The sequence below is a fragment of the Onychostoma macrolepis genome, chromosome 07 (genome assembly GCF_012432095.1).
Source record: "Onychostoma macrolepis isolate SWU-2019 chromosome 07, ASM1243209v1, whole genome shotgun sequence".
NCBI classification, from domain to species: Eukaryota; Metazoa; Chordata; class Actinopteri; order Cypriniformes; family Cyprinidae; genus Onychostoma; species Onychostoma macrolepis.
In genome coordinates this window covers 37634685-37651602 of record NC_081161.1, presented here as the reverse complement: position 1 = coordinate 37651602, position 16918 = coordinate 37634685, and the positions used below count along the sequence as shown (strand labels likewise).

The 16918-nt window shown below is 36.9% G+C and overlaps 2 protein-coding genes and 1 pseudogene across 3 annotated transcripts in view; all 3 read left to right on the top strand.

Annotated features, from left to right (window-relative positions):
* Window positions 1–8462, top strand: part of focad (focadhesin) — a 48474-nt gene extending 40012 nt beyond the window's left edge. For both annotated transcript variants that reach the window (XM_058781578.1, XM_058781579.1), the window contains exons 33-44: window positions 1625–1696; window positions 1820–1922; window positions 2543–2623; window positions 2702–2830; window positions 2932–3047; window positions 3963–4223; window positions 4333–4422; window positions 5538–5715; window positions 6499–6596; window positions 6828–7079; window positions 7937–8012; window positions 8099–8462. In XM_058781578.1, coding sequence (XP_058637561.1) covers window positions 1625–1696; window positions 1820–1922; window positions 2543–2623; window positions 2702–2830; window positions 2932–3047; window positions 3963–4223; window positions 4333–4422; window positions 5538–5715; window positions 6499–6596; window positions 6828–7079; window positions 7937–8012; window positions 8099–8172 — 1530 coding nt within the window. In that variant the 3' untranslated portion in view covers window positions 8173–8462. The remainder of the gene's footprint in view (window positions 1–1624; window positions 1697–1819; window positions 1923–2542; window positions 2624–2701; window positions 2831–2931; window positions 3048–3962; window positions 4224–4332; window positions 4423–5537; window positions 5716–6498; window positions 6597–6827; window positions 7080–7936; window positions 8013–8098) is intronic.
* A 3181-nt stretch (window positions 8463–11643) lies between these two features.
* Window positions 11644–13038, top strand: LOC131544750 (putative C-type lectin domain family 20 member A; annotated as a pseudogene).
* A 1509-nt stretch (window positions 13039–14547) lies between these two features.
* On the top strand, window positions 14548–16481 carry LOC131543353 (secretory phospholipase A2 receptor-like). Its single transcript, XM_058780605.1, has 2 exons — window positions 14548–14591; window positions 15032–16481. The coding sequence occupies exon 2, from the start codon at window positions 15710–15712 to the stop codon at window positions 16469–16471; it is 762 nt and encodes a 253-aa protein (XP_058636588.1). The 5' UTR covers window positions 14548–14591; window positions 15032–15709; the 3' UTR covers window positions 16472–16481.
* Window positions 16482–16918: the final 437 nt, after the last annotated feature.

Below are 16918 nucleotides of genomic sequence, written 5' to 3'. Positions count from 1 at the left end.
GATTTGAAAATACCACACTAGCAGTGTAATAAATCTTGCTTCCTACAGCTAGAATGCTTTTTTTCCCCCATCCTAATGAATGTTAAATATCACAAAACATCACTTTCTGGTATATTACCCTACATTAAGTCCATTATCGTATATTGAGGTGCCATTAGTGATAGCAGTTAAATGCCAGTCTCAAATGGGCACTGCCCTTTTCACCCACACCTGTGCCAGGCTGCTCTTTGTGTGGCAAATTACACTCCTCCATGCCCACCCACTTTCCAGACACTAGTACACACACACACACAGCAAAAGCTGTCTCGCCTTTTTAAATGCAAATGCCACCATACTTGGAAGGTAGCCAGGAAGTGTCGCCATAGTAACGGTGGGACTTGACAGCGGTCTGCAAGGATTTTCTCTCAGTGTGAATCGGAGCCTTGTGAATGTCTCGGATTACTCTGCCGCCCCACAGATGAAAAGATTTGTGTTAATGTGTCTTTAAGCGACTTAAAGTCACTGAATAAACACTTTAAAGCACATTTTGGCGCATTCAAACACCCTCGTCAGTTGATTCGTTCTTGAATTAAAATCTTGAATGCAGCTCATTTAGCTGTTGACTATTCCTTTCAGATCGAAACTTGTTTAAATCCCCCCCAAACCAACAAGATTTTAAAAACCGATTGTTTTCTTTTTAGTTCAACTCTGTGTAGTCATTTTGTGAAAGTACAGGTAAGCAGGTAGATCTCTGCCACTATGTAACCTACATAAAAAGTTAACTGCTGGGGAAAGATGAATGTAGGCTTAAATATAGTAGTAACAGTTTCTGGCCACATGAGGGTACTGTAGGGTTAAAATAATCCAGTATGAGAATACTATGTGTTAAAACAAATGAATCCTTTCTGACTTTTTGGATTTATGTAATTTGTAATTTTGATCACTGAACACTGGAGATTAGTACTTTTCATTTGTGAGAGCAAAATTAGTAGGTTATCTTGAAGCTGAATTTTTACACGATTTAAATGGTTAAATAGATTATTAAAATAGATTAGATTATAAATCAATTAGATTAAGAGTATCATAATATGTATTTTATATGCTTAAACAGTAATGTAAACAGAATTGTAGTTAAGATTTTTTGTTTTGTTTTTTGCCAAGGCGAGCGTAACAGACAGTAAAAACTGTGATATTGTCAAATATAATTACAATTTCAAATGCAATAGGTCATTTTAATATGCTGATTTGCTGTTCAAATAACATTTCCTATTATAATTATCGGTGTTTAATGCTTAATTTTGTTTGTGGAAACCACAATACTTTTTTAGTATTCTTTGATGAATATCAGAAGAACAGCATTTATCTGAAATACTTTTTTATTACATTATAAATGCCTTTACTGTCACTTTTGATCAATTTAATGCATGTTTTCTGAATAAAAGTATTTTAGAAAATAGTGTAGTGTTGTTAAATGATTGTTCATGCATCTGTTTTATTTGTTGAACTATCCCCCCGATGGAAAACACCAACCCTGACTACTGACCTCCAGTTAATTTGAGTTTGACACCCCTGCCATATATTCATAGGCTTTTACTGTGTCCTAGAACCCTTTGACCTTCAGAAAGTGTGTTTTTATCTCCATTAGATGAAGAATGAATCAGAGGAGTCCTCACAGCAGCAGGGCAGACTGAACGAGGTCATCCGAGCCATTACACAGGTTAGAAATCATGCATTTCAAATACATCAAAAATAAAGTTAAATATGTATACTGGAAGTAAAACAATGGTTTGAAGTAGGTCATTTTATTTTTTCTTGCTCTCATTCCCGTCCTCCACACTAGATCATCACCTTCTCGGGAACAATCGGTCTGCAGTCTAACGGAGCATGTCTGCTTGGACACCTGCATCTGGCCCACATGTCCAGCAGCCACAGCCGAACCGCAGGTGAGATTCAAAATATCCTGTCTTCTGTCTTTTTTGTTGTTGATCATAATAGTAATAATAATTAAATAATAACGAAAATTAAATTCAAATGAAATTAATATATAAATACATTTGTTATTTATTATTGTTGTTAATAATAATAATAAATCTAAAATTCAAAATTTAAAAGTCTTTTATTTGAAGAACATGTATATTAATACTTAAAAAAAAAAAAAAAGTTAAAAATGTAAATGAATATTTTAAAATAATAGAAAAATTAATATTATAGTTGTTATTGATAATTATTTAATCATAAATGTTTTTAAATAAAATAAATATAAAATATTATTATTGTGGTTCTGTTGTTAATAATAACATTAATAATTACATAATAACCTTTCATACCATTAATTTCATACCATTTATTAAAATAATAAGAATTGTTGTTAATAGTAATAATAACGACATTTTATAAAACAAATGTTTGTTATTAATTTTATTGTTACTACTACTACTACTAAACATAATAATAATTTAAGAAACAAAACTTATAAAAATATATAAATTACTGATACTGTGCGAATGGTCATTCACCGGTGAAGAAGACCAATCAAACATACTTTTTCATCCCACTTTAACAGTTCCTCAGGACTTTGGTTATCTCCCAGAGAAAAGCGTCATCCGAGCTTCAGTAGACTTAATCACTGAAGCAGGAAGGAAAGGTAACACTATCTAATGCTAATATCTAATATCTAATAAAAAGTGATGCCATTGCATACTAATGTTGTGATTCTGTACAGGACCGGAGTTCACTCCTCCACACCTAGTGAAGACGGTGCTGGCCGCTTTAGGGACGGTCGGTGGAAGCTTCCAGTATCCTCCAGTCAACTGGAGCGCCGTCCTCTCTCCGCTGATGAGACTCGGCTTTGGTGAGCTTCCTGTTCTTCATCATCATCGGTACTGTCCTGCAGATAATACCCTATTGTAATTTCTGAGGATGTATGATGTTGAAGTCCTGTGCCTGTCATAGGTGAGGAGGTGCAGCATCACTGTTTAGCGTTAGCTGCTAGTCAGGCCCAGTCTTCCCAGAGTGCCTCACTTTTCCTCGGCATCTGGCTTGTGCCTCCCCTGGTTCACAGCCTGAGTGTGAGTATTTCTTTCTCTCTCTGCATAAAGCATGTCTCTGTCACACATTTCTGTCTCTTTGGTGTCTTCATATAGACTTGTCAATGTTGTAATGCTGGGTTTTCACTGGTTGTGTTTTGTATACTGTCTAGTTTTTATTTTGTTTGAATCCTGTCGTATATTTCCTGTACAGCTCTTTGGTTTTAACATCTGTTGTTGTTAAATGTGCTCTATAAATCAGTAAACGACACTAAACTAAATAAGATATTTTAGTATTCAACTGGTTTATTGTCACTGTCGCTTTTTAGTATTGAACTTTTTCACATAAGTGCACCTTTTGAGCTGGACCAGTAAGAAATCACCTAACACCCACCCAGAATACCATAGCAAATCAAATGTCATTTTCCATTATAATTATGGCTTCCAGAAATTATGAAAATGAAGTAAACAAGTGAATTATTGTTGTCTTGTTTTATATGTTGATGTTATGTTTTATCTATTTTTATTTAATAGTTAAATTTAATAAATTTTTTATATTATTTGTTTTATTATTTATTTTATTTAATTGTATAGATAGATAACATTTATTTTATTTTTTTTCACATTTATTTTTTCTGTTTTTCTGTTCAATTACAATACATAATACATATGCAATTTTCTTTAGAAAATTTGTTTTACATATGCAATTTTCTTTAGAAAATTTCTAAATCTAATTTTGACTAATTTGTTAGACATTATCTCTTTTGAAAGCTTTGAAATGTTACTTTCAGAGATGCTTAAAAGTAAAGTAGCAATTAGTAGCTAATTATCTCATAGCATTATCATCTGTGAGAAGTTCATCATGGCTTTCTGGCTTCAAAATGTCATACTGTTTTGTAATTTTCTCTCAGTCTGTTCTGATCGTCTTAATTTTCTCAACATCTGTACCCTCCACAGCTGCGCACTAGGGCTTCTCTCTACGAGTGCCTGAGTTCCTGGATGAAGCACGTGGCTGAAGACAAACTGCAGGTGTATGTGGACAGTCTGGCAGTCCAGCAGTTTGTACCGGACACACGTCCTCAGCGCCTGCCCCTGTGTCTGTCCATCTTGCAAGGCCTGGCCAAAGCCATGGTGGTCCCCAACCCGCCACAAAACTGCTGGACCGCCTTGTGCTCTACCACTGAAAAGATCTATAACCACTTACCTGATAATATACCGGTATGTTCTAGCAATCTGTGAGAAGTTTTATAATCAAACATGTTGAAGAACTCAACATTTAGCCAGTTCTTCTGCTGCTGTCCAGTGATATATTTTTGTCGTTTTGTAGGCTGGTGAGGTGGACCTGTATGAAGCCACGTGTTCATGTCTGTCTGAACTGAGCGACACTGAGATAGACCGCATAGTCAAAGTCACTGAGGTATAATATAACTCTAATGTTCATGATTTATAGCTTTATAAATCTGATTGTGTTGAAATGTTTCATCATGATATGTAGTCATACTATTTCGCTTCAGGGTAATGAACCCATTTACTCACTTTGCAAGCACAAGACGCGTAAAAAAGACAAAAAAAAAGATTAATAATGACTGAGGGATGTCTGAATATCCAAATGAAATGCCTGCTGTTTTTCATTAACATGTAAATAGTAAATTTAACTATGAATTGCTGATGCCAGCATTTATGTTTTATTATAGACATTTTCACAAGGGTTTTATTTTTATATCTTCGTGAATTTATTTATTTTTTTCTTAATCTTTCTTCATGAAGATGCCTTCTGGTCTATCCCTAACCATGTGCTTCCATCTTCTTGTTGTATTAGCAAATATGCATGCTTTTAAAAATAAAAATTGAGTGGATATAATATTTAAAGTTGTTTTCCCAGGTTATGCATCAATAATTTATATGATGTAATGGATGCACCCACTATGGATATTATTATTGGATCCATTTTTGCAGTTTTTTTGTGTTTACTTTTTAAGTTTACTTTTAAAATGTATAATTAATATTATTAAGCGTTGTTAAGCTAGGAGCTAGTTCTATTAGCAGCACTTAGTGTAGATGTTCTGGCATCAGCAAAGTCTTTCATTAATTAATTTTCATTATTACACAATTCTGCCTCCAGTCAACATGTCTTAAAAGGATCCCGAAATATTTATTGTTTTTCCTAAATTTGTTGTTGGTTTTAGTAATGAGGCTCATTTTATGCAAGAAAATTGAGTCAGATTCTTTTTCTCTTCAAATATAATACATGCATTGCTATTGCATAACTGTTTGCAGTGATGAATAGTCGCGCTTTCATCCATGGAAGGTTTTCTTCTCCTTTCATGATAATTAATGATAATCATAATTCATAGCAAGAGCACAGGACAGCTTCTGTTGTTTTGTAATTTATCATGCAATATAACAACCATTCCAGAGCAATTTACAAGTTAAATTACTTGCTTAAAGGTGCACTGACAGTGACTAGAGCCATTAAATCAACATATGTACAACCCCAACACAGTTCTCCCCGTTTTTGTGCTCCCTCTACAGGCTAATGTTGAAAAAACAGCGTTCATCCTATCCTACCTGACCTCTAAAGGCAGAGTCCCTCTGCTCGGTCTCAATGATATCATCAGTACCATCCTCCAAGTGGGGATTAAGAAACGAATCAGCTGGCTTCTCCTGCAGGCCCTCCACCAATCACGGTTCACTGCTAGTCCTAATACAGGTATGTTAATAATACTAATGTATATATTAGTGAAAGTGACGACATGTGGCCAAGTATGGTAACCCATACTCGGAATTTATCCCATCCTAAGTGCACACACACAGCAGTCAACACACACACACCGTGAACACACACCTGGAGCTGTGGGACACTGAAGACTGGAGTAATGGTGCTGAAAATTCAGCTTTGCATCACAGGAATACATTACATTTGAAAACATTAAAATAGAAAACAGGTATTTTAAATTGTAATAAAAATATAATGTAATTTAATGACATTACTGGGTTTTTTTTTTTTTTTTACCATATATTAGATAAAATAAAATAAATGCAAAATAATAATTACCCTAAAATTTTCAGTAGGTATACCATGCTACTATTATTAAAACCATTAAAAACATTCAATTGAAATAAAATAAAATGTGTGTATGTGTGTGTGTATATATATATATATATATATATATATATATTTCAGCTAGTTGCCAATGCAACATTTCTCATTTTAATTTAGCTTAACTTGATGTACTTAAAAAACGAAAATAAAAATATGAAAACATTCAACAATTAAAATGAAAACGCAAACTATAAAAAGCTTCTTTAAAATATTAATAAAAAAAATTATAGTATCTCAGTGATGCTAAAATAACATTGATTCTTATGTTTCAAAGTTACAAGCCACTGCCTGTGTTTTTCGTTTCCAATAACCATTTTAAGTGCCCCCCTTTTGATGAACTTGAATCATTTTATGTTGATTCAGAAAGCACAACGTTTTGTTTGTTTTCAGGGGTCACTAAACGAATGGAGTGGCTTTTGGAGTTAATGGGCCACATCAGAAATGTAGCGTACGGATCTCCTTCTGTTAAATGTATCAACGTTATAGAGGTATGTGCCGTATTTTGATTTATTGGCTCTGGTTTCTTTTAGGTCATTTTACAATCTTATGTGGATTTGCCTCTCTAAAGAGCTGCCGCTGCCATCTGCACCAAGTGTTTTCGGTTGCCTTGCTGTAGGCCTAATGATATAAACAGTTCTTTTCTCTATAAAACACAGCAGCAGGAAGTAAGATACCACCCGTTCACTGACTTAAACATAATGTCCATCATTACTTCACAGTGCACAGACTTCCTCCTCAGTGTGTTTGCTGCAGCAGTGGTGTCTTGGGCTGACCATTGTGCCCCGCTTCTCGTTGGCATCAGGGCCCAGTGGTTTCCCTGGCAACAGTCCTCTCGGACAACAGAACTGTCCCATGACCTCTATGTCAACCCTGATGCCACTGAGCTGTCGCTCGCCTCATGCCTACTTGGAATCCCATACAGCATAAAGCAACTACTCGCCAAAGAGCCATGGAAGTCCCAGTCACAGAAGGTATGGCATCTTTTATCTCTCGTTTTACTATTTAAATATGCGTAGTACTGCTCAATGTTTTAAGGTATTCATGTCCATTGCACAAATCGTGTGGATTGAGTTCAAATTCAAATTAAAATAACTTTATTGGCAAGACAAAAATACAATTTCTATTGCCAAAGCATTAAGACAACAAAGAAAATGGTTTAGAATATCCGAACATTTATTTATATAACTAATATGTAATATATAACTACTATGGAAATGTCATATATACACATTGAGTTACCCAACAAATTGCAATACTTACAATCTCTAAGAATCTGCACGGTGGCCATAGTAATTAAAAACAGAGTTAATATTTTCCTGTCTATCTATGCTACTTTTTCAAAAGTTTGGGGCAGGTGAGATTTTTTTATTAATGTTTATGAAACAAGTCTCGCCAAGGTTGCATTTATTTATTATTCAGAAATACAGTAAAAAAAAAAAGTTAACATAGTGAAATATTATTGCACTTTAAAATTCTTTCGATTTTCTATTTTAATATATTTTAAAATGCAATTTATTCCTGTGATGGCAAAGCTAAATTTTCAGCATCATTACTCCAGTCTTCAGTGTCACATGATCCTTCAGAAATCATTCTAACATGATCAACGTTGAAAAGTTGTACTGCTAAATATTTTTGTGGATACAGATACTTTTTTTTTTTTAGAATTCCTTGAATAGAAAGTTCAAAAGAACAATGTTTATATGAAATAAACATTTATATGAATTTACTGTTATTTTTGATTGTTAACGCTTCCTTTGTAAATAAAAGTACTAATTTCTTTTTAAAATAAAACTCATCAACCCCAGTCTTTCTTTCTTCATGCCTTCAGTTCATCGACTGGCTCTTCAGTGTTACAGAAGGTCCTAAACTAGGTTTCTCTGAGACTGCCTTACTTACAGCCAAAGGTGAGACAAGAAGCAGATTGTTACGTGATGGACAGTACACATGGAATCTCTCATTTGACTCTCATTTGTATCTCGTTCCGTCTTAGCGACACTAATGGCTCTGAGATCCAGCTCTGAGTTCAAGAAGAAGGGTGTGTGGACCAGGGCGTATGGCTGGTGATCCCACTGAAAGCTATGACACACCAAGGACACCATTTGTTTACATGCATATTCAGAGTAGCATCTACATAACAAGGCACATGCTTTCTAGGTCACAAACTCTAGTGATAAACCTGTTGTTACAAACCAGATTGAACACTTGACATGTTTAACAGTGCAAACAAAAAAAGTGCATAAAAAAATGGCTTCAGAATGCATCGTTATTTTCCACTTTCATACATTGCATGTAAAATGTATTGACCATTTTCCTGTGACCAATTAAGTATGTAAAATAAATACATCTGTGCCACACCAAGTATGTTTTTCTGCTCACAAGAAGCTTGTGCTGTTTGCATAAATTTGCTTTAATAAACACTTCAAATCCAGCTTAAGCTGATTTGAAACTTTCCCATCAAACAAGCTGATCTACAATGCAGATGCCCGATGGTCTGTAATTGTCACTTACATTTACATTTACATTTACATTTAGTCATTTTGCAGACGCTTTTATCCAAAGCGACTTACAATTCGGGGAACACATGAAGCGATTCATCTTGAAGAGGCAATTCGACAAAGGAAGTGCTTGTAACACCAAGTCTCAGGCATTGTTTAAATAAGTACAAGCTAGCAAGGGAAGGAATAAGTAAGGAGAAAGATTTTTTATTTTTTTTTTATGTGTAGGTTGAAGTCAAGTAGTGTCGAAAGAGATGAGTTTTCAGCTGTTGCTTGAAGATTGACAGGGATCCAGTACTCCGAATATGGGTGGGAAGATCATTCCACCAGCCAGGAATGGTGAACGAGAATGTTCTGGAGAGTGATTTTGAGCCTCTTTGTGATGGTACCACGAGGCGTCGCTCACTAGCAGATCTCAGATTTCTGGAGGGGATGTAGATTCTTAATAGTGAGTGCATGTAGGCGGGTGCTGAGCCTGTGGTTGTTCTATGAGCAAGCATCAGTGTCTTGAACTTGATGCGAGCTGCGATTGGTAGCCAATGCAATGAGATAAAGAGAGGTGTAACATGGGCTCTTTTGGGTTCCTTGAAGACCAGTCGTGCCGCCGCATTCTGAATCATTTGTAGAGGTTTGATTGTGTTTGATGGAAGTCCAGCCAGAAGAGCATTGCAGTAGTCCAGCCTAGAAATGACAAGGGCCTGGACAAGAAGTTGTGCAGCATGCTCCGTCAGAAAGGGCCTGATCTTTCTGATGTTGTGTAGTGCAAACCTGCAAGATCGAGCAGTCTTTGCAATGTGGTCTTTGAAGGTCAGCTGGTCATCAAAGATTACACCAAGATTTCTGACAGAAGTTGATGGGGTAATTGTTGATGAACCTAACTGGATCGTGATGTCATGCTGTAGAGTTGGAGCGGCAGGAAAGACAAGAAGCTCAGTCTTTGCCAGGTTGAGCTGGAGGTGATGTTCTTTCATCCATGCCGAGATGTCTGACAGGCAACCTGAGATCCTTGCAGCTACCGTTGGATCATCAGTGAGATAGGATTCACTTATGCTAGCCATGGGGCCTGACCGACATGTAAAATGTAACCTAAACAGACTAACATGCTTTAAAGTGGTAGAATGATGGTAGAAAAAGCTCCAAATTAATTAGTCACTTAACATTTATGGCTCATACTCTGGCCATTTCCTGCAAGAAAATATACAGGATATCACACATTACTAGATTTTAAAAATACACCACTGTTCAAATGTTTGTGCTCAGTAAGAAATCAGTACTTACAGTATATTCAGAATGCATTAAATTGTGACATCTGTAATGTTATTAAAAATATCTTTTTCAAATAAATGTTGTTCTTTTGAACTTTCTGTTCATCAAAGAATCCTGGAAAAAATGTATCACAGTTTCCACAAAAATATTAAGCAGCAGAAGTTTTCAACATTGATAATAATAAGAAATGGGCATCACTGGGATTCCACTTCTCACTGGTAGGTCTTTCAGGGTGGCCTGGGGAGGGGAGGTATCCAAAGCACATCAACTGGTCACTGGGGTTCCTCATGGATCGCTTCTTGGACCCCTCCTCTTCTCCACATACACTACATCACTGGGTCCCATCATACAGGCACATGGCTTCTCCTACCATTGCTACGCTGATGACACACAGCACTATCTCTCTTTTCAACCAGATGATCCAACGGTAGCTACACGGATCTCAGGCTGTCTGGCGAACATCTCGGCATGGATGAAAGAACATCACCTACAGCTCAACCTGGCAAAGACTGAGCTTCTTGTCTTCCCTGCCACTCCGACTCTGCAGCATGATTTCACCATTCAGCTAGGTACTTCTACAATTACCCCATCAACTTTGGTCAGAATTCTTGGTGTAATCTTTGATGACCAGCTGACCTTCAAAGACCACATTGCAAAGACTGCTCGATCTTGCAGCTTTGCACTAGACAACATCAGAAAGATCAGGCCCTTTCTGACGGAGCATGCTGCACAACTTCTTGTCCAGGCCCTTGTCATTTCAAGGTTAGACTACTGCAATGCTCTTCTGGCTGGACTTCCATCATGCACAATCAAACCTCTACAAATGATTCAGAATGCAGCGGCACTCTGGTCTTCAACGAGTCCAAAAGAACCTCTCTTTATCTCCTTGCACTGGCTACCGGTTGCAGCTCGCATCAAGTTCAAGTCATTGATGCTTGCATATAGAACAACCACAGGCTCAGCACCTGCCTACTTCCACTCACTATTACGAATCTACATCCCCTCCTAGAAGTCTGAGATGTGCTAGTGAGCGACGCCTCGTGGTACCATCACAGAGAGGCTCAAAATCACTCTCCAGAACATTCTCGTTCACCATTCCTGGCTGGTGGAATGATCTTCCCACCCCTATCCGGAGTGCTGGATCCCTGTCAATCTTCAAGCAACATCTGAAAATTCATCTGTTTCGACACTACTTGACTTAATCCTAAACTTCAAAAAAAAAATAAACCTTTCTTTCTCTCTATTTATTCCTTCCCTTGCTAGCTTGTACTTATCTGAACAATGCCTTTGATTCGGTGTTACGAGCACTTCCTCTGTCTGATTGCCTCTTCAAGATGAATCGCTTTATGTATTCCCCAATTGTAAGCCGCTTTGGATAAAAGCGTCTGCAAAATGACTAAATGTAAATGTTTCTTAGAAGCATTATAAATGTGATTTCTGAAGGATCATGTGACACTAAAGACTTGAGTAATGGCTGCTGAAAATTCAGCTTTGCCATCACAGGACAAAATTACATTTCAAAATATATTCAAACAGGAAAAAAAAGTTATTTTAAATGTTAATAATATTTTAAAATATTACTGTTTTTAAACAAACAAACAAACAAAAACACAGCTTTGGTGAGCATAAGAGACGTCTTTCAAAAACTTTCGAATGGTAGTCTATATATTTGCAGTGAATCCAAATGCAATTTGTTCGATCCATCAGTTTGTTTGAAGGAATTTTGTGTTGTCTTTGTTCCGTCGGATTTTCTTGGCTGAAGATTGTCATTTGTTAAGGTAATGGTTCAGAAGCATAATGATTAGTCCGTCACTTTTGAGAGGTGTGGAGAACAGTCACTTTAATTTGACAAGTAAAGGTGCAGCCATTCACACCTTCAGGGTTTTTTCAGCATTACTGCGGAGCTTAAAAGCCTCCTCAGAATCATTCAACGACTTATATACAAATGAAGACAACAGTTGCGGTGTTTCTTTTGTTGGGCTTCTTTGGAATGAACATCAGCCTCTACAGAAAACACTTTTACGTGAACCTGCGTTTGACATGGTCAAGGGTACAGAATTACTGCAGAGAGCACCATGATGACCTGTCCCCATCAGCAACGAAGAACTGCAACCGCTTTCTGATTATCCAAAGGACTCCTCTTTATTTTATGTTGGACTTCATAGAGATCCTCGAAACAAGAGCGTGTGGAAGTGGTCTACAGGTGAGGCAGCAACAATCAACAGTTGGGATATCGGAGAACCAACCTCCAGTGAACAATGTGGCGGTGTCAAAAACAGCTAATTTCACTGTATTGCTTGCAATTGGCAAATACCATTATTATTATTTTTTTTTTGTTGAATGGAGGTCTTTGAGCCGATCCTGGTGCAGCAGGAAAGCACATGGGAAGAGGCCCTGCAATACTGCAGACGACATTACACTGATCTGGCCGTACAGAGCTCAGATGTGATTCTGGCAGAAACCATGAATAAAAGCACAGCAGCCCAGATAGGTGATGTATGGATTGGTCTGTGCTTTATCGCTGGTTACTGGTTTTGGGTAAATGGAGAAGACCTTCAATATAAGGTCTGGTCTTTGGGTGGAGAGCTCCAGTGCCCTGCCTTGAATCAGCGCTGTGGGGTTTACAATGTAAAGCAGAGGGCTTGGAAAGCCATCGCAAGCGAGCGGAGCATCAACTTTCTCTGTGTAATACGCTAAATACGTCAATGGCACATTTGTCTTCGAAGCTTCACAGACAACTGTAACTGTGTGATAGGGGTAGTCGTGGCCTAATGGTTAGGGAGTCGGGCTTGTAACCTGAAGGTTGCTGGTTCGATTGTGAATGAACAGCACTCTCTCCACCTTCGATACCATGACTAAGGTGCCCTTGAGCAAGGCACCGAACCCCAAATTACTCCCCGGGCGCTGAAGTAAGGCTGCCCACTGCTCCGGGTGTGTGTTCACTGTGTGTGTGTGTGTGTGTGTTCACTACTCACTGCTGTGTGTGTGCACTTGGATGGGTTAAATGCAGAGCACCATTTCGAGTATGGGTCACCATACTTGACAATACGTCACAACTTAACTTAACTTATAGGAATCTTTTGATAGTAATGATGTTTGCTAGGTACCTTGTTTGCTTGCCTTTAACCGCTAAACATGAAATTAAATGTAAGGGATTCCAGAAGCCATAGGTAGCTTAATACATTAGTTTATTTCAGAACTAATATGAAATATGAGAAGTAATATTAATGTCAATAGAGTGCAGTCTCATGCGAATATTGATATTGTCCTTTTAATGCATTATGCTTAATGTGGTTACTTCAATTTTATTATTAACACTTGTAGTAGATATTTTCAATGAATGTTAATTTAAGAAACTCATTTTTATTATGCGAGTGTAAAATTCTGCAACTGGGTGTCGTAACTAAATTGCATGTATTCAAAAATTCTTCAAATTCACAAATCTGAGTTTTTGTCACTCATTCTATTTCTAAAGTGGATAATCTCCTAATTTCCCTTTCCATTTGTGTTGTACCCATTTTCACTCTGTATTTAAAAAAGCTGGTGAAGTAATACCAGGGTTAAATTTAAATTTAAATTTAAATTTAAAACCGATGCTAAAATAACACAGAGTAATACTAAGTATTTTCAAAGTCAATGTTGTCAGTATTGTTTATTTTGGGCTATACTAATAGAGAAACGGTGATGTTGCAACATTGTTTGCACATCATTTATGGCCAATGCACTGATGGCTAAATGAGTAATATGATGTTCATCATCATTTTATACATTTGGAGGAGACTGGTGTTGGGCTCATTTGGATGCTGATCTGGACATGTGTCCTTTTGATTCGTACTCGTTGATTTTAGCACAACAACAACAACATTTTTCAAGCTGAGGACAATTAATAAAAAATAGTGTGATATTTTAATTCTTTGTAAATATATTAATGATAAAGGGTTAGTTCACACACAAAAAAAATGAAAATTCTGTTATTAATTAGGTTACTCACCCTCATGTAAAGACCTTTGTTCACCTTCAGACAAAATAAGATAGGCTATTTTAGATGAAATCCGAGTGCTTTCTGACCCTCCATAGACAGCAATGTAACTGAAGTGCTCCCAGACTCAGAAACGTAGTAAGGACATCTTTAAAATAGTCCATGTGATGAAAATAGTCAATTTACGAAGCAACGAGAATACAAGAAAACAAGTCCTTACTCCATTTCTGGGCCTGGGAACATGTCAGTTGCATTGCTGTCTATGCAGGGTCAGAAAGCTCTCGGAATGCATCAGAAATATCTTAATTTGTGTTCCGACATGAGGGTGAGTAGCCTACTGTAATAAATGACAGAATTTTCATTTTGGGATGAACTAACCCTTCAAATAATATAGATATAGATGCCGTTATATTCTGATAGAAGATCTGGAAGCTTGTGATTCAGTTTTTAATCTGACATGACTTCTGAAGAGAATAAATGTGACCCTGAACCACAAAACCAGTCTTAAGTCGCTGGGGTATATTTGTAGCAATAGCCAAAAATACATTGTATGGGTCAAAATTATGCATTTTTCTTTCATGCCAAAAAACATTAGGATATTAAGTAAAGATCATGTTCCATTAAGATATTTTGTAAATTTCTTACCGTAAATGTATCCATAGGGTCACAAATGTGGAAGTTTGCACCTTGGTTCATCTCTCCACAGCAACCATAAACGCATAATAGTTTGCTGCCATCTACTGGTGAGTATAATTACATTTGCCAAAATATAATTACAGTTTTCACTAAAGTCAAATGTTATCAGTATTTAACTAAGAAGTCTTATTATTATTATATGGTCAACTACTAGATGATTTTTGAGGTAGATCGGGGGGGGGAGTTTTGTTGAAATTGTGGGAATGACTTTTGGAACTGTCAGTAAATAATTGTTTATAAATTGCAGACCTACATACATCACTAATGTTTTGCAATCAATGCCAGTGTTTTTCAGTACAAGTGCTGTTTATGAATTTAAAGCTCATTAAAAGCTAGTTTCACCAAAACCCAGCTGTATTATTAGTGGTTGGGCCAGTAAAAAACTGAATACTGTTTAGCCCTGCAAGAATTGTTTTCCGATTTGGAAAAGTTTACACCTCACATATCCTTGCACCTAATCTGAATGTTTTCTCACTTTGTATATAAGGTGAATCACCTAAACACCCACTCAGGTGTTGTGAGACTGTAATTTCTGTAATACTCAGCAAATTCACAGCATTTGTCAGCAGTGGTTGGTTATCTCTAAACAGGTGATTTTATTGGGGGTTAGTGGAATATTTATTACTATTTTTGTTTTTACAATTATTTTATTTGATTTTAGAACCTAAATTCACTGTGGGCTCTAAGATAATTTGCTTTGAACAATATTTTTGTGAAAAGTGCTGTAAAATCAAATTGAATTGAATGAAAATGTTTTTGTGCATCTTTTGTTACTCTAACAATAAGCAGAAAAAACAATATATGCTAGTTTACAAAATAAATACCTAATAAAAATTAGTCTTTTTTCATTTTTTGCTTCTTCCAGACATTTCCAGTTTCGTATACCTTAATTGTTTTAAATGCGTTTGTAGGCATGTCCTTTCTTTGAGTCATCTGATTTGCCTTAATTAGGCATTTTAGGAAAATAAATTTGTTTGTGTAATGACTGAAGGGCCTAGCACGTCAAGGTCATGGTCAATGTCAGAGCAGTCCTGGTTTTCATTGGTCTGTTCATGCCAGAAATTTGTGAAGAGGGGTGGTAACAAGTCAGCAACTTCTGAAATAAATGGAGAATACCACATTTATTCAGAATTCTGCTGCTGCATTGGAGGTCATCTAGATCAACATGAAGGCTTCAATCACTGTGCTGCTTTTTTCAAGCCTCTTTGGGCTGAATGTAAGCGTCTACCGATATCACTTTTTCATGAACGATACTTTGTCATATGAAGAGGCACAGCAGCGCTGCAGAGCGCACTATGACGACCTGTCCACTGTCAGAAGTAAAGATTTAGAGGATTTACCTTACAATTCTCTAATTAAAGAGAACTATTTTTGGATTGGAGTTCAAAGAGACAGTGCAGACAATAACAAATGGATATGGTCAGAAGGTGGAGAAGCAACGATTACATTTTGGGAGGCAGACCAACCTGATAATCATGATCAAAAATGTGGTGCTGTCAATAAAGGCACATTTAAACTGTATGACAAATTGTGCTCCGCCCGTTACCGATTTTATTGTATGAAGGTCTATGAGCTGATTGTGGTGCATCAGAAAAGCACGTGGGAAGAGGCCTTGGAATACTGCAGACAAAACTACATTGACCTGGCCATAATAAACTCAGAAGACATCATGGAAGAAGCAAAGATTAATAGCACAGTAGCTGATACAGATGAAGTGTGGACCGGTCTGCGCTTTCTAGCTGGTCATTGGTTTTGGGTAAACGGAGCCGGTTTTGGATATAATGTCTGGTCTTTGGATGAAGAGATTCTGTGCCCTGCCATGAACCAGCGCTGTGGGGTTTTTGATAGAACACAGGGGATTTGTAAACCCACAGACTGTGAGCAGAGACTCAACTTTCTCTGTGTCAAGAAAAAATACGAAGATTGACTCGATTAACCTTAGGTCAGCAGATGTGACACTACAGAGGAGGAGTTTCTTGAGGTGTCCTTTTCAGAAACTTTCTTTGCTTTTAATGGGTGAACATCATGATGAAATCTAACTCTGTGACAATGTTTTCCTAAAACTTTCAGATAGAAAGTACTGTAGCTTATGACATTCATGCAAAATGCATGCCAATATGGCAGGTGTGCACATAAGTGGTGCGCAGATGCACATACGCAGGCAAAATTTAAAAATGCTCTGGGTAAATATTGTATGTCGCTTATTTGCGTACCGACATGGTTGACAGCTGTTAATGTACAATCACTGTTTTAGATTGACTAACTGTAATACTGTATAAGATTTCCATTCCAATCTAGGCTATGCGCTGCCGGTTTCAATGCAAAATGGTTTCACTCGGCAAAAACAGACAATGCATACACTTATTTATTGGCA